Source organism: Saccostrea cucullata, unplaced genomic scaffold (genome assembly GCF_032062105.1).
Source record: "Saccostrea cucullata isolate Sc308-1 unplaced genomic scaffold, CSIRO_AGI_Scuc_v1 ctg6117, whole genome shotgun sequence".
In the NCBI taxonomy this organism is placed as follows: Eukaryota; Metazoa; Mollusca; class Bivalvia; order Ostreida; family Ostreidae; genus Saccostrea; species Saccostrea cuccullata.
The window spans coordinates 1-17621 of record NW_026928816.1 but is presented as its reverse complement, the minus strand read 5'-3'; the positions used below and the strand labels follow the sequence as shown (position 1 = coordinate 17621).

The 17621-nt window shown below is 33.2% G+C and overlaps 2 protein-coding genes across 2 annotated transcripts; one reads left to right on the top strand and one right to left on the bottom strand.

The window, feature by feature from the left end:
* Nucleotides 1-466: 466 nt before the first annotated feature.
* LOC134278785 (uncharacterized) lies at nt 467-3861 on the top strand. The gene is made up of 2 exons (XM_062761069.1): nt 467-621; nt 3010-3861. The coding sequence occupies exons 1-2, from the start codon at nt 606-608 to the stop codon at nt 3414-3416; spliced, it is 423 nt and encodes a 140-aa protein (XP_062617053.1). The 5' UTR covers nt 467-605; the 3' UTR covers nt 3417-3861.
* Nucleotides 3862-10651: 6790 nt separating this feature from the next.
* Nucleotides 10652-17558, bottom strand: LOC134278786 (sialin-like; the record flags this gene model as incomplete). The annotated part of the gene is made up of 5 exons (XM_062761070.1): nt 10652-11105; nt 12613-12705; nt 13102-13247; nt 14458-14590; nt 17409-17558. Coding segments are annotated over 5 exons (687 nt in total), but the record flags the coding sequence as incomplete, so codon positions are not given.
* Nucleotides 17559-17621: the final 63 nt, after the last annotated feature.

Below are 17621 nucleotides of genomic sequence, written 5' to 3'. Positions count from 1 at the left end.
AGAGGCAATAACTGCATAAGGGATCAAAGTTTAAATATAAAGTTTTGATATCCAGTATCATGAACTATTAAGTTTTTCGATAAGTCTTACGGTCTCAAAAGCTAAGGTCAGAGATAAAATAAAAAAAACATAAGCATTTCAATAGGTCTTTCCACAGAAAGGTGGAAAGACCTAATAAGCATTTCAATACCGGTAGGTCTTTCCACAGAAAGGTGGAAAGACCTAAATATAAAAGCATGTGCATGTTTACGAGAGTGTACACAGACAGGCATTTAAATGCATTTAGGGCCAGATTTAGTTTTTTTTTTTTTAAATAGAGACAAAAATGTATCCACATTGTATGCAAGATTTTTTTTTCAAATGTGAAGAGAGAAAATTATTAACAAAATATCAAACTGAGTTTATATTATATTTTTTTTTTAATACATGGTCGGATAGGCTAATAACCCACTTGAGAGAGAGAGAGAGAGAGAGAAAGAGAGAGAGAGTACTATACATGTAGGTATACGCCTACACTGCAGTGAGTGTATATCACCTCAGTAAGTCGCTCGGAGACGCCACTAATTTTTACCAGCTGTGAGAGGCACGGGAGCGGGGTGAACAAAATGGCATACTACGTAGGTAAGACAATTACAGATTTTTTTAAACCTTGTACATGATATTTTTCTTATTTTTAAAAAGTGTAGATAAAGATAAAGATTCGGATTTGTAAATAATATTTTCCAAAATAAAAGAAATCGATAATTTTAAATAAAACATAAATTTTGGTAAAAATCTGATTTGTTTTCGATCATTGATACGCTGACGTCATTTCTTGTAAAAATCGCTTTTTTTTTTAAATGTTTCCAAATTAAGTTATTGTATTAAGTAAATACAATTCAAATGTCTGCTGTTTGTGCAACAAAAGCAAACGAACATGCAATATGCTTATTAAGTAAAGTTTGTGCAGTATATAGATTTGTTCAAGATATAATTGAAATACTTATACTCTACCCAAGTCGTTTTTAATTTATTTGTAAAACCCTATTAAACAGCTCCTAAAACCATTTATTTCTGGTTGTAAATAGTGTGTGCAAATTAAAATAATATAAGTATTTTTCATCTATTTATTTGTTTGATATTGTGTTTTGCACTGTTAGCATAGCGAAGCAAATTCTTGAGAGATGACTTTCTAACTTCCTCATTCCAGTCGGCACATTAGTTTACTCTGTCGTCATGCAGTTCTGTAGATAATTGTTCTGACTCGAGCTTTCCATGTTCTGCAAACCTTAATAAGTCATTGTCAACCTTTGTTGTATAAGCGTTGTTATAGATACCCAGATAAAATCACATTCTTTTCAACAAGCATGAGGAAAGTTCTTGAGACTTGGTTGCACAAAATGTTTCATAAAAGTAATTATGTACAATTTTCAACTTTTCTTCGAGGTATATGGAGTACGTCTTACTTGTACATGCAATAAAATAGTTGGGTGAAGTCACTCAGAAGTGCTTGGATCTGAGATTGTTCCCATGCACATCACAACACAGTTTACTATTTAGATATAGTTATAAAGACTGAAGGGAAAATGTACAAGATCTGTGGGTTTTTTTTTCAAAATTAATATATCTGTTAACAGCTGATAATTCCACATCATCCATGTTTTTAGCATTATCAGTTCCCATGGGGTTGGGTGAAAGAACACAAAACACAATGAGTTACAGGTATATTTCCTTTATTTCTTAATTTACTAGTAAGAGTGAAAACTATTCTAGCTCCTTTATAGCAGCCCCAGATTTACGAGATCAATTGCTCTAGACAGAAACAATTCATCTGTTAGAAAGCAGAGCTTCTTATACCAGGTGAACCACTGTTCTCCTAATCCACAACACGTGTCAGGCGTGAGTACAGTTGCAGGTTTCTGTAGAATCTGACCAGCTCCGTACATTACAAAGCTCTGTACCTCTGGGTAGATTTCAGTGGTGTTATCATATTATCTAATACCTTATGGACATACACTACCCCCTACTTATAGGGCAATGATATTCATTTCTCAATAATAAGTTTATAAGCTTTGATTATATACTTTACGTAAACAAATTATGATTGAAACTTTAATCTTTCTTACCTGTAGTTTTAAAAATGCTCTTGGTTTCAGGTCAAAAATGTACCTGGACCTTAAAAACTAAATATTTTGCATACAAGTAGGTGTTGCTTTGACAGTTTGTACAAGTTTAGGAAAGAGTGTTTTGGGTGTTTTGTGTCTATGTACGTTGAGTAAGTCTTTATAAGTTTGAAAGATTAATTGATGTAGGATTGTAGCCTATATGTTATTCGTTAAACTTCTTAGTTGGCAATCATTTCTGCTGAAGTCAGCGTCCTTGCACCAGACACTTTCAGCATTGTAGTTTTGAAGTTTAATTTCTTATTTCTTTAATTTAAAACTTCCAATTTTTAAAGAATTTAAAGAACCTTTTTGCAATCTTATATTGCCTGGTAATTAAAGTTGTGCGCCTCCTCTAAATTATTTTTTTGAAAATACCAGCTAAAACTATGATTATGTTAATTTTCAAAAAAAAGGAAAACATTTTTATCATTTTATGTGTGGTCAAATCTCCTGGAAATGCATGCTGGTTTTTTTGTGTATGAACATCTTATGTTACTATGATTCATAATTGAGAATATTTCTTTTAAAAAATATCAGTGGGAAAGGTGCAGTCTTGTAGAATTATTTGTGTCTATGTACGATGAGTAAGTCTTTATAAGTTTGAAAGATTAGTTGATGTAGGATTGTAGCCTATATGTTATTCGTTAAACTTCTTAGTTGGCAATCATTTCTGCTGAAGTCAGTGTCCTTGTACCAGACACTTTTACACATCTGTTATCATGCACTTGCAATCTTATTTGCTTATATTCATTCAAGATGACATATCATAGATTGCAGATATGTTCATACCTTTAGGTATGTTACCTACATCTAAAGAATTTTCGGTCTCTTGTGAGATTTTATGCAATGCTGTGTTGTTTTGTAGAATACGATGACCCTGCCTGGACTTATGTCTATGTACCACCATACAGTTATGACGACGAGCCCCTAGGTTTCTACGTTAACCCACGAGAACATCCATACAACTACGACGATAGCATCTATGAAATTCGTAGACGTCGTTATGCCATTGAAGACTGGAGTCCTGATGATGACTGGTCCTACACCCCGCTTCCCAGGGACGCCTCACCTAGGAGACGCCGCGCGCGCTCGTCTGTTCGGGATTACATACCCGTTTCGGAATATACTCCACGACCTAGATTTGCATCCCCCGTCCGAAGACGTGCACGTTCCGTTGTCAGGGATTATGTTCCCGTCAGAGTTCCGGAATACATCCCACCTCCGGTTGCTTCTATTCCTGTTCACCGGAAATCCCCGTATGTCGGTAAATAAGCCAGGCAGTTAAGGTTTGATAGCAGGACAAGCTGGGTACCTTTTGCTTCTGCTAAAGAAGATGAATTTGCTGTTAATCTTGATTTGAAATCAGACGCTTTGAATAGGGGACTTTTGAGACGAGACATCGATACTGCCTTGCGTTCATCGTATGCTAACAAAGGAAGATCTGAGGTGCGTTCGAAGAGGGATTTTGCTCTAAGTGAGCTACAAAGGCTCGATAGAAAACAAGCGCAAATTTCGAAAAATCTTACCCATTTTAAGCGTGATATTTTAAGGGCAAAACACCAAAGCCAGTACAGAAACTTCTAAGATGAGAATCATGAGAACTGTAACATCCTTTGACCTTGTATAGTTTTAATCTGAATGTTCATTTAAAAGCAACTGTGACGGTATTTATGCTTTCATTACACGAATAAAAGAATAAAGAATATTATAAATGTAAGCATCGTGTTTTAATTTAAATTGAGTAAATTCAAAAGCATGAAAAGACCAATATGCTAGACCATAGTTGCAGTCGAAATGCTTCATACAGTAAAGCTGAAAATTTTATAACTTTTTCGACTTAACTATAATTAACAGCTTCAACTGTCATAGAGGAGCTGTTTCCAGATACCGGTATTTCCTAATAATTGAAGTATTTTTAACCAAACAAAATTATATCTCTTGCAGATTCTCAAAAGGAAATGCACTTAGCACAGTAAAGTTCATGGTTAAACGTCACTGACATTATGTGTATTATCAAGGGCATCTGCTCATCACAGTTTCATCTACTGAGGTTCCCTACTTTTGTCTTTGAGGCGAAGAACCATACTTTTATCGCGTCATCTTCTGTCAGACGCAATAAAGTTACTTCACCTCAAGATAAAAACAAATGTATGCTAATGTAAACCAAGAAAAGTTTAGATTCGCCTGGAGCTTAAGTCAAAAAAATTATTAGTTCACCTGCAGATTAATAATATTCATGATTTTGAAACTTAAAAAAAAATCGTTGGATCATGCACTGATTTGACCAATTAAAAAAAGTAAATTATAAGAAATGTGCACGTATATATTTTTAGCTCACCTGAGCCGAAGGCTCAAGTGAGCTTTTCTGATCACATTTTGTCCGTCGTCCGTCCGTCCTTCCGTCTGTAATTTTTTCACATTTTCAATTTCTTCTCAAGAACCAATGGGCCAATTCTAACCAAACTTGGTACAAAGCATCCTTGGGTAAAGGGAAGTTTAAATTGTTAAAATGAAGGGCCAAGTCCCCTTACAAGGGGAGATAATCAAGAAAAGATAAAAATAGGGTGGGGTCACTAAAAAATCTTCTAAAGAACCACTGGGCCAGGAAAGCTGAAACTTATATGGAAGCTTCGTTGAGTAGCGTAGATATTAAATTGTTAAAATCATGACCCTCAAGGGAATGGCGGGGCCACAATAGGGAATCCAAATTTTACATAGAAATATATAGAACAAGTCTTTAAAATTCTTCTTCTCAAGAACCACTGGGCCAGGAAAGCTGAAACTTATGTGGAAGCATCCTTGGGAGTGTAGATATTAAATTATTAAAATCATGACCCCCGGGGGTAGGACAGAGCCACAATATGAAATTTAAGTTTTACAAAGAAATATATAGATCAAATCTTTAAAAATCTTCTTCTCAAGAACCACTGGGCCAGGAAAGCTGAAACTTATGTGGAAGCATCCTTGGGTAGTGTAGATATTAAATTGTTAAAATCATGACCCCCGGGGGTAGGGCGGGGCCACAATAAGGAATCCAAGTTTCACATAGAAATATATAAAAGAAATCTTTAAAAATCTTCTTCTCAAGAACCACTGGGCCAGGAAAGATGAAACTTATATTGAAGCATCCTAGGGTAGTGTAGATTCTAAAGTTTTAAAATCATAAAAGGGAAGGGGGTAGTGGGGCATGATAGGTATAGCAAGAGGGGGAATCTGGTAAAGAACTGTATCACCCAAGTTACTCAGGTGAGCGATGTGGCCCATGGGCCTCTTGTTATGGTTATTTTCTTACATTTACTGAAAATTGATAAAATTTATAGATACACCTTACAATAAATATAAAAAAAATATATAAAAATACTGTAGAGTCTTTTTCCATTTCTGGCAAGTTAAGGTCAGATGACATGTTCCTCAAAATTATATATAATTTTTTCTAAGAATTTGTCATTTAAGTATAGGCACTAAAGTTTCCACACAAAAAATTAGGGTACCTTAACAGGCATTTGGCCAAGATACTGCAGGGTCATATTTCTTATATAAGCTTTATGGTTAATATTCTAAATGGCCTACCGGTATAACAGAATTTTTGGAGTACTTATAATTAAAACATTTTGAAAACAATCTAAAAATCAGGAGAGAATGACAAATATGAACAATTTTTAATATAATACCAAGAGATGCAAGATATGTCTTTGAGGAACGCGTCATCTGACCTTAAGCAAAGGCGAGCGTGTAGAGCCCTCAGACGGGTGACCGCTTCATGTTTCAAGATTGGTGGCAGCGTAGTGACTATTGTTTAGTGTCCTGCTTTAGGAAGCGTTATTTTTTTAGCTCTAGGACTTTGTGTCCATTTAGAGACTAAGTATCGTGGACGGCAGGAGTTAAAATTATTCCTGCTTCAGAAATCTCTGGGGTAAGCCTATGTGTCCGTGTATGAGTGAGACAGTAAATTGTGATGTAAAAGAATCAATTTCTACATTTTTTTTCAACATAAAGGGGTTTTAAAAAATATCTAATTAAAAAATAAATTCACTTTCGGATAAAAAATAATTATCAATCGTTTCAGCTTTCTACTGTATCAGATGACCATTTTTCATTAAAGGTTAATTTATATTTTAAATTACATTTTCAATAGTTTTTTTTCTTGAATTTAATAAAAAAAAAAATTATGAAACAAATTAATAACATACAATGGTAATTCTTGGTACGAAGAATTAAAGAACTAGAAGGAAATCATAGGAAAATAACTCTCAGTATTCGGCTTTATAAAATGTGTCCAACTTCTAGAAATAGATTTATTAATGATAATCAAAAACATTGTGAGCTGTTAACAACATTTAATTTACTGACTCCACAAAATCATCAAACATCTTTAAGGCATAATACTGAGATCATGAACAACATCATAATATTATTATTAATTACACTGCTTAAAGCAATCATTTCACAAGATATTGATCAAAAATACCTGTTTCCTTTTTCAAGCATTTCCTTAGAATACTTGGTGTACCAGTTTCATTATGTATACATTTTTACAAAAACACCAATCCTCCACCTGATCATCATGAAAAATAAGCTTTACAATTTGATTATACATATTGCATGTGTGAAAATAAATAATTCAAAAAATAAAAAAAATTCTACAACATCAACAATAAAAGATAACAATAACAACATTTAATAACAACAGGTCAAACAATTATATACATCTGAATTATTTGTGTTTTACCTGATGAAATATTTGAATAAAAAAGCAATAAATAAAATCACAGAATATTGCATGGCAATTAGTAAAATGTAATGCCATATTAATAGACATATAGGTAGTAGCATGTTTCAGCTCATTAAATGAAAAACCTTGTGATGGCACAGCGTCTTCCAAATTCTAATACTCTGAATTAAAAAAGTAAAACAGATCTAATTCATTTTTGTTTTATTCTTCTCTGGTTTCTGACTAGATAAATTTAAAAGTATATTTGCTTTTATGCCTTATATATTTAGGTGTAAGAGATTGTAAAGACCATATTTTTCTTTCCTCAACATAATTATACAACTTTAAATAGAAATGGTAAACTATTATTGAAGAATAGCAGGGACTACATTTTTGGCAGAATGGCAGCATATGAAAATATATCTTCTTTTCTACTTCTCAAAATTATTATAGAACAATGTATTTAGGTATAATTCTTACACAATCATGATCAAAGACTTGAAGAAATTTTCAAATGTAATTTTAATTAATAATAAGGGACTAAAGTTTCAAACTATATTAAATAAATATGATTTTTTCAAACAAAATAAAACAGTATTAGCTTTTAAAATTTCCAATCTTAGTTCAGATTTGAGCCCAAATTCCGTAAAAAGTATTTTTCTCTCTCTTAGTAAACAATCTTTTATCATTTCGTATCTTTATGTGACAACTTTACTATATGTGAGAAAAACAAAAATTTAAATATAGGAAGCATATGAAAATAACTATTAAGTTCCTGGAGAAAAAGTCTTAGTGTAATAAGTACATTTTTTCAGTATGATTGTATACCGGCAATGATAATAAGAATATCTCTCTCTCTCAAATTAGCTTTCACTAAAAATGTACATTTATGCCATGTTTCACGTACATGTACTTCCAGGTCATATTAACCTTTATTGATACACTCTTATTACATATTCTAGATAACCTGAAAGGTAAGACTCAAATTTACAGGTAACTAATGGAAGATGTATACTCACCGTCAATAGAAACACAACACCTTAAATTTAGGGTGAAAATTATGTACAGGATATAACTATGTACCAAAAAAGTTAGGACATCTTTAACTTTGCCAAATCAGTTTTTTGACGGGTGAATGATTTTCATTCCATTACCGGAAGTTGATTTTTAGCCTTCTTAACAGAAATCAAATATTAGCAATTTTGATAAAACATTTGACAATATTTTGGTTTTTAAGGTTTTGTACCTGTTTATCATAAGTATTGTACTAAAATGCCGGGAAAAAATATTTCTTTCTTTTCCGGATGTGATTTCCTGTATTTCCTCAAAATTACCGAAAGCACGGATTTCATTGCTAATGCTGGAAATTCTCAAAATAAAGAAAACGTAGAGCTACAGATGCAAATATACGCTACATAACGACTTTTCTAACTCATGTGTTTCAAAAGCATGAATGACAGTTCATTGACCGGAAGTCTAAGGGTTACTACACTGCGCCTAGTTAGAGAAAATTTGACATCAGTATCTGAAAAACAGGCAATTAAAAATGCGCAAGAATATTTATTTTGCTCAGATAAAGACATTGATAAACCTAATGCAAGGTAGAAATCGGACTGCGTACACTGTATGTTGTACATGGCGGACTAGCATGTTTTGATTAAATGGTCAGAAGGGGGGTGTTTTTTTTTAAATGTTATCTGTTAAGAGGGCTAAAAAATCAACTTTCGGTAATGGAATGAAAACCATTCAACTATTAAATAACTGATTTGGCAAAGTAAAAGATGTCCTAACTTGATTGGTACATAGTTGTTGCGTTTTCATTGACGGGCAGTATATAATATACAGATAGTTCAGTAATTTTTAAAAAATCTATTACGATTGTCTTTATACTAAAGGAATGATGTCTTTTAAAAGTAAAAGGATAGGAATGTAATTAATATGCTCAATCAACTTAATAAACAATATAGCATAATTAATATAACCTTCACTGTCTCTGTTTCTCTGCAATTAATCATAACTATCTATCAGCTGTACCTATGTAAAAATCTTTCATTATCATATATAAACCAATAAACCAGCTCATCCAGACATAAAAAGTCTATCTATGCTGCAAGACTATAAAAAAAATATATAGATCATGTTTCATCATTTCTTACATTCTAAGAAAATGTCACTCAAAATTTTTAGTATTAAATCAGTATTTTAAATAAATGTTAAAGACACAAAAATGATTTAATATCGTACTAATTCCTGGTTATTTAATCAGAAATTTCTATCATAGCATTACGGAATATGTAAAATATTCTATTTTCACTTAAAATAATAAAGTGCCGTGCCACAGCATGATACGCCCATCAAAAAAAATACAATTTTCTTGAACAGTTTAGCATGCAAGAAAATCATGTCAACCTTGATTCTAAGATTTCCATGATTTTTCCATTCCTTCAAATATTTATCCATTCCCTGTGATGTAAGCATTAATTATAATAAATATTACATCATTCTATGCTGGTTGTGTTAGACCTTGTCAAATGCCCATCATATTTAACAATGTCAAATTAGTCATAACACCTTAATCTATACCAAATTAATTTTGAAAAAAAAGGCTGGCCATCAAATGACATATGCTATAAACTGACCAGCACTTCTTCTGTCTAATCCCCAAAGGATACAGATAAGACTGCTTCATCAGATAGCCTTCCTACATTGAACTCAATAATTAATCTTTAACTGGACGCTTGTCTACTCATTACAACCAAGAGATGAATGGGTCTGCACTATATACCATAATTTTTTTTTTTAAACATATAAAATATTCAAAGATATTTTTTAGTTGAGATTTAATGTCCGACAGGTTTTAATATCTAATTCATATGGACATGCTGATTCCACCCCACCCTATATTTAAAAATTAGCTTTTAAATTAATATTATATAATATCAGATTAGTCTATTATGCAATATCAAATTAGTTTTAATTACTTTTCATCAAATTCATTTTAAAACTTAGGCTAGCCAACAAGAGCTATTTTTAATCCAACAGGCTTACCCATCTGCCCAATACCCAAGGGATATAGATAACACGATGCTCTATCAGTTAAATCCTCACACTCAAAACTCATTAATTTCTCTCTAATTTGACATGCAAATTTCTGTTACCAAAATTCTTCTTGGCCAGTGCTTGATAATTACACTCATGGGAGAGGTAGGATTTCTCTAACATATATTATGTTTGTTATAGATTGCTGTCAAGTATATGCTTAAAAATTAAGTATTTTCTTGATTTAACACTTTTTTAAAAAGGACAGTGCAATACTCTTACATTATTTGGGATGCTTAAATGAATAGTAAAAAGAAACATTTTTTTTTTTGAATTTCACTTAAATCAAAGGTCACAGTGACCTTAAAATAGGTCGCGACACAATTTCTACCTAAGATGCATAAACTGGCCAAGTTTGATGATTGTAAGTCTTATAGTTTTCTAGTTATGGGCCAGAAAGGATTTTTCCATATTTGGCTATAACATTTTAATAAAAGGTCAGAGCGACCTACTTTTTGTGCGCGACACACCTTCCACCCAAGATGCATCAGATGACAAAGTTTGATAATCCTAGGCCTAATAGTATTAAAGTTATGAGCCAGAAACAAAAAAGCTAACAGACGGACGGACAGATGGATGGACAGGAAGCCTATAACATAATACGTCCCTTCTTAAGACGGGCGTATAAAAAGAAAAATAGAGTTACATGTATATCTAATATCTTACTTATCAAACACACTTTTTAAAAAGTACATATAGTTATTGTATTGATTACTAGAACTATGATATCAATTAAGCAGGAAGTTTTTCTTTTATAAAACTAGCTGAGAAAAAAGTTTACCAAACATTTACTACCATATCAATTAAAATACAGATCTACAACAGATAAACTACTTTCTCACTAAAGCTCAATCTATTGCACATTTATTAAGTTTTTTAGACATAATTTCAGAGATCCTGAGGTAAACACTGAACACCCATTCCCCTCCTCTTTGGCGTCCTTTCTCCTCCTCTCTGGTGATTTATTTTATATAGTTATTCTCACATCATAGATCATCTTTGATATTTTCGTCCACTTGTGACATGTACCCCGTGGGAACCTCCGCCCACTCTTGTCTGTGGCCCGAGGCCAGCAGTCCATATATAACACCCCCTGCTAGGTAGATTCCTGCCGCTAGGTAAAACACAATCTGCCATTCACTCTTGTCATGCTGAAAGGTATATAAAGTGTTGCATTAAAGATGGGGCTATTTCTTGTTTTTCATTGGTATTTGGTCAAGTTTTTAATTCATATAATTTCCTATTAAAAGAGCATTTCCTCTTCTAGTCCAAGTTCATGTTTTCCAGGCTTTTTTCACAATTGTAATATTTTACGTGCCAGAAAAACGTCAAAACTGGCACCATTACAAAAACAGGGAAATTGCTACCTCCAACCCGAGGTGGCATTCTCAGGTTGATTTTCAATACTTGCAAACCGAATTAAAGTCAAACTCACAACTTATCAATGGTACAATATTTTAGTACTCAGTCGGAAAATAGCTCTTCAGAGCTAATGTTTTTTGTTGATGTACCCGACTTTAAATAAATATTATCTTATCTATCTTTTATCTCACCATCATCATTTTTATGATATTTTTATGAAATGTACAATTCGATGAAAACATTTTATTACACTGTCCAGATTTGTTTTCATTTTGTGCATTTCAAAATCTTGCAAGTCCTGTATTGTGGAGTGATGTTTTCTTTCTTTCCATATTGGTGAGTACTAGAAAAATTGTGCTATTGATAAATTGTGAATTCGGCATTATAATTGGTTTGTAAGTATCGAAAATTAAGTGCAATTGGACATATTGGAGATGGCGAAATTTCCAGTTTTCGTACTGGCACCAGTTCTAGCGTTTTTTTGGCACATAAAATATCAAGACAGTAAAAAAAAAAGCCTGAAAAAATGTCAAATATTATTTGTATCATATCATGCAAGATAATCACTATGCATTTTTGTGGCTCTTTATCTAGAAATGCATGTATGCAAACAAGCTCAAATAATTTAATTTTGTTTGTATTCTAGCCTCTCATTGGTTGATTTCCAAATTGCAAAAAGGAATGCAGATTATTCTGTATTATCTGGTTTGGTATGGGGACACACCCCCTTGACAACCAGCTGAATCATCTGTATCCATGCAATCCCCTCATTTCCAGTCATCGGGATTCATGGAAAATTCCATATTTAATAAATATACCTTTAACTTCAAACAGTAGCTCAATTTTACCTTGTTTAAACAAACATCATGGCTACCAGATCTGTGTATCAGTTATACCTCCTCTTGTTTCCCATCACTTCCGTTACTATACTACATTTGTATTACTGAGCGGCAAATTTGAACTCATAAAAAGCAACACAATTTTACATCCACAGATGTTTAATTATTTTAAAATTGAATTATAAGGAACTACTCCAATTCTTTGCCAAAGTATTCGAGTATAATCTGGTTTGGGTCAGTTTACGCTCTTTTATAATCCACTTCGCGGATTATAAAGCCTAAACTGACCCAAACCAGTTTGTATTGAATAATCTGGACAAGAATTAGAGTCATTCCTTAAATGTTTGAGGTGAAAATCCAATCAAGTTCAATATTCAATGCATATGTTAACATGTACAATATGTGTCCAGTGTCTAAACCATTGCAGAAATTTGATGACTTGGAAAATTTAGATTACCTGATTGCTGACTATCACACCAGTTAGTCCAGGGCTGACTATTCCAGGAATCGTGGCAAATGTGTTGGATATTCCCATTAAAATACTGGCATACTGCAATTATGAATTAAAAGCAATCAGAACATTCATTTTTATCCTCCATCAGTTATGTATCGGAATCTGTTCAAAATATAAATACTCTAGTAAAGGCTTCCAGACCAAAAGCTCAGTTAGTCACCAAATTTGTGCTTATCTCATTTTTCTATTTGCAACTTAATGCCAAACAATATTTTCAGTTTTTAAAGATATGTATATTTTGATTGTAACATTTGATGACATTGTGTTTATATATGTTTGTCAGCCTTTTTACCATGCAAATGTACACCATTTTTATGAAAGGATGAAGCAACATTAAAATCATAACTGTTCTAGCAACACCATACCCCAAAGTGTATAGTAAACAGACAAAGTAGTTCCTTGTGAACCAAAGTTAAGAAATATTTCAGTTACCTGTGGAGCAATATCTAGATGGTTGACACTGAATCCTCCCCAGGCAAAGCCCCCCAGCCCCACAGCAATGGTCACACAAACAACGGCCGCTACCGGGGTCATCAGATATCCAGCTGCTACCATAAACACCAGCTGGCTCAGGAAGGCTAAAATTATAAGTCATGTTTAAAGATAATTTTAATTAAATTTTTTTATGTAATCTAATTCATTGATGTTTTTTCTATACAAAAGGAGACTTCATACATTTTTCTCTAGATGTATTTTAGAGAAAATGAGTTTTTATCTATTTTTCATAAATTAAATAAATTTCTATACAAAAAATATGTTGATCAATAAAATTGCTTTTATCAATAAAATTGCTTTTTTATGGTTATTCTGTGAGCTTAAAAATATGCGAAAGGTTAAGACAAAATTTGTGGTGCTTGGTATTAAAACGCCATGGGAAAAATATCTTGAAACTTGTGAAATCATTATTTTAAAAAATCTATATAAATTATGTTTTAATTCCAGGCCAGTTTTTAAAGGTGGATATGTTTGTTATTAGTAATGCTCAGTAATATGAGAACATAAGCTGGGGTGTGTGGAGGACCCTTAAAGCATGCATTTTATTCTGATATCACAAATAAGAATGGCAAAAGAAGTTCAACGTCATATTTAGGGAAAATCAAAAATCATCATGACATTGACTAGAACCTGTTACATTAGCTCTTCCTTTTTAAAACAGTACCTTACACGAAGGATAATACATGGATTTTGAAATATAACATGTGCCGTAAATTAAGGCCGAATTTTTAAGAATGTATATATAAGCTATGAATTGTTATTTTTATAGATATAACCTGCAACAGAGTGTGCAAACAAATTTTCATGAAGCGCATTACTCAATTTGTTTCCACGCACCATTGCAGTTATGATGCTACATAGTTTATCTTTCAAAATACATTGATCATAACTTAAGTAAAGGTTTAATTGCCTGTTCTAGCAATAGCTCACTTGAGCTTTCACCTGAGCTAAAATTAGGGAAACTGTGTGGATTAGTATACATTAGTATATTACAGTACACAATACTAGTATATAGTATACAAAAACATTATCATCATACCATAATACATTATGACATAGATGGGCATTAAAAGAGGTCCTTGGTCCCAGTTTGATTTGTCAAAAGGTCTGTGAGTCTTATCTATAATCTTTAATAAAAACACACAATATATCCAATCTGAAAGCAAGTTTTGGTCAAGTACAAAAGCACAAAAGACATAACTAAGACTTGAAATAAAGCACTGAATAATGCAAAACAAATAGATGACTATGATTCTCCAAACGATGTTGTCAGTTGAACAAATACATTCTTACCTCCACATGTAAACATTTTCCTGACAGCAACAACTGATAGCTGGCAGTGTGCCAAAAGGGAGTCTGCTAGGAAACCACAGGTCATCACCACCAGACCCATCACAGCATAGGGCAGGGCTGCTAGATATCCAGCCTAAAAATAAAAATATTAAATCAATCACAGCATAGGGCAGGGCTGCTAGAAATCAAGCTTAACCAGAAGTCTCTGTCGAGACTGTAGCTCTACTGGTTTATACTCAAAACAAAGGAAGAGAAAAGTAGCAGTTGTGACTTTAAACTTTAAAAACAGCAAAAAATAGAATTGAAAAATGATCCTTGCCACTCATCAAAGCAAAAACCGATGCACAGAATTATGTATCTTATGAAATCAGGCCAAAACTGTAAAAGGAGTAGCATTTTGAAAGAATTTCACAAAAATTTCTATTTTTAGTAACCACGGCAACACCGTTCATTGAAATCAAAAACTGATGCACAGAATTATGTATCTTAGTGTAGTCTAATGAAATCAGACCAAAACTGTAGGAGGAGTAGCATTTTGAAAGAATTTCACAGAAATTTCTATTTTTAGTAACCATGGCAACACCGTTCATCGAAATCACAAACCGATGCACAGAATTATGTATCTTGTTGTAGTCTACTTGTGTGCCAAGTTATATTGAAATCAGACCAAAACTGTAGGAGGAGTAGCATTTTGAAAGAATTTCACAGAAATTTCTATTTTTAGTAACCATGGCAACACCGTTCATTGAAATCAAAAACCGATGCACAGAATTATGTATCTTACTGTAGTCTACTTGTGTGCCAAGTTATAGTGAAATAGAAGCAAAACTGTAGGAGGAGTAGCATTTTGAAAGAATTTCACAGAAATTTCTATTTTTAGTAACCATGGCAACACCGTTCAACGAAATCAAAAACCGATGCACAGAATTATGTATCTTAGTGTAGTCTACTTGTGTGCCAAGTTATATTGAAATCAGACCAAAACTGTAGGAGGAGTAGCATTTTGAAAGAATTTCACAGATATTTCTATTTTTAGTAACCATGGCAACACCGTTCATTGAAATCAAAAACCGATGCACAGAATTATGTATCTTAGTGTAGTCTACTTGTGTGCCAAGTTATATTGAAATCGGACCAAAACTGTAGGAGGAGTAGCATTTTGAAAAATTGTTTACAGACAGACGGACGGACGCCGGACGCATTACTATCGCATAAGCTCTTCTGGTCTCTGACCAGTAGAGCTAAAAATATCAGACCAATATAAACATAGGGCAGGGATGCTAGTTATCCAGGCTAAAAATATCAGACCAATTTCAGCAAAGTGTAGGGCTGCTAGATATCTAGCTAAACAATCAGACCAATATCAGCAAAGTAGACTAGGCTGCTAGATATCCAAGCTAACAAGCATTCTGAGAGTATTGCATAAGCAATACATGTCCCCTACTGGGTTCCACTTTTTCTTTAGGATGTCATTTCATAATATTCAAAAGTTATGTCCAAGGTAAAACTGCTTGATTTTGAGGTTGTGAATGCTTTTAATCTTACAAAATAATCCACATAAATACGAAAATTTAACTCATTTATTCAATGTCTTTTTCTTGCTTTATATTTACCATCGGAATTTAGCGCAGCATGAAACCCGATCTTAAACCTTAATAATTCATTAAAAATTTAAAATGCCATAATTTTGTCAAAAATCAAACAAGCGAAAAAACTTTCAAACTTGATCTGTAACTCATAAAGATACACTCACATACCAAAATTCAGCTAAATATCTGGAAGTGCGTAGAAAAAAGTGCAGAAAACCAAGTAGGACAACTGACGGGGACAGACAAAAGGACGGACAGCTAGACAGACTGAAAGGCAGACGCCGAGGAAACCTTTAGTCCCCTCTAGTTTCACCAGTAGAAAACTAAAAAATACAAATCAAATCACAGGGCAGGGCTGCTAGATATCCAGCCTAAAATTATCAGACCAATATCAGCAAAGTGCAGGGACACTAGATATCACGTCTAGAAATATCAAACCAATATCAGAATAATACAGGGCTGCTAGATATCCAACCTAAAAATATCAGACCAATCATTGCATACGACAGGGCTGCTAGATATCTAGTCTAAAATATCAGACCAATCATAGTATAGGGTATTGCTGCTAGATATCCCACCTAGATATATCCAGTTTACGTATAAAATATCAGACAAATCACAGCTTAGTGCAGGGCTGCTTGAAATCCAACCTAAAAATATCAGACCCATCACAGCATAGGACAATGCTGCTAAATATCCATCCTAAAAATATCAGATTAATATTTTACCTATCACACTTCAATGCACACTTTGTTTCTAGTGCAAACTACTTGTGTATATTCACTTCAAAGTTATGCCAAATCAAGAATTTCTAGGTGACTGAAGGAATTCATGACTTTGATCTTACTCACAAGAATGATGCCTAAGGGACATATGGCTCACATGCATACTTTGGCAACTGCTGGGAAAAAAGCAGAATTAGTTTAATAATCAAAAGTTTCAAAACATGATTTGTACAAACTTGATTCTGCACTACCTGTTCATGCTTTGTACTAACATGTTTAATATCAGCTATGCTAAAAAAGGATTTTCAAAACATCCTTCCTATTTCTATGTTAAATTTTTACGCTTTTTTGCAGTCCCACCCTAACACTGATTTACATGAACTTGTGTCTTCAACAGTCCTGTGTTATGATTTGAACAAACTTGTGTCACAATGTGTCTACTCTATGTAATGAAGCTTTCACATCTTTCTGTTTCATCCAGTGGCTCTTGAAAAGTGTACAGACAAAACAAAATATTACAGATAGACAGATGGACACTTTTCAATCAGTAAAACTCACTTGAGTCTGTAATTGGTTCGGGTGAGCTTACAAAAGAAACATGCATATTAAATATATCATTAAATTTAAATGAACTTACATTTTGTATGTCAAAATTCAGAGCATACTTCATGAAGCTGGGAAGCTCTGTGAGCCAAGTGTAGAATCCCCAGTTCTCAGCAAAATGAGCAGCAACAATAGCCCACACCGCAGGGGATCTAAAGATGTCCAGCCAGGGTGGAAGTAAGTTCTGAACAAAAACAAAATAAACATCATAGTCACAATAACCCACATAACAGGGGATCTAAAGATG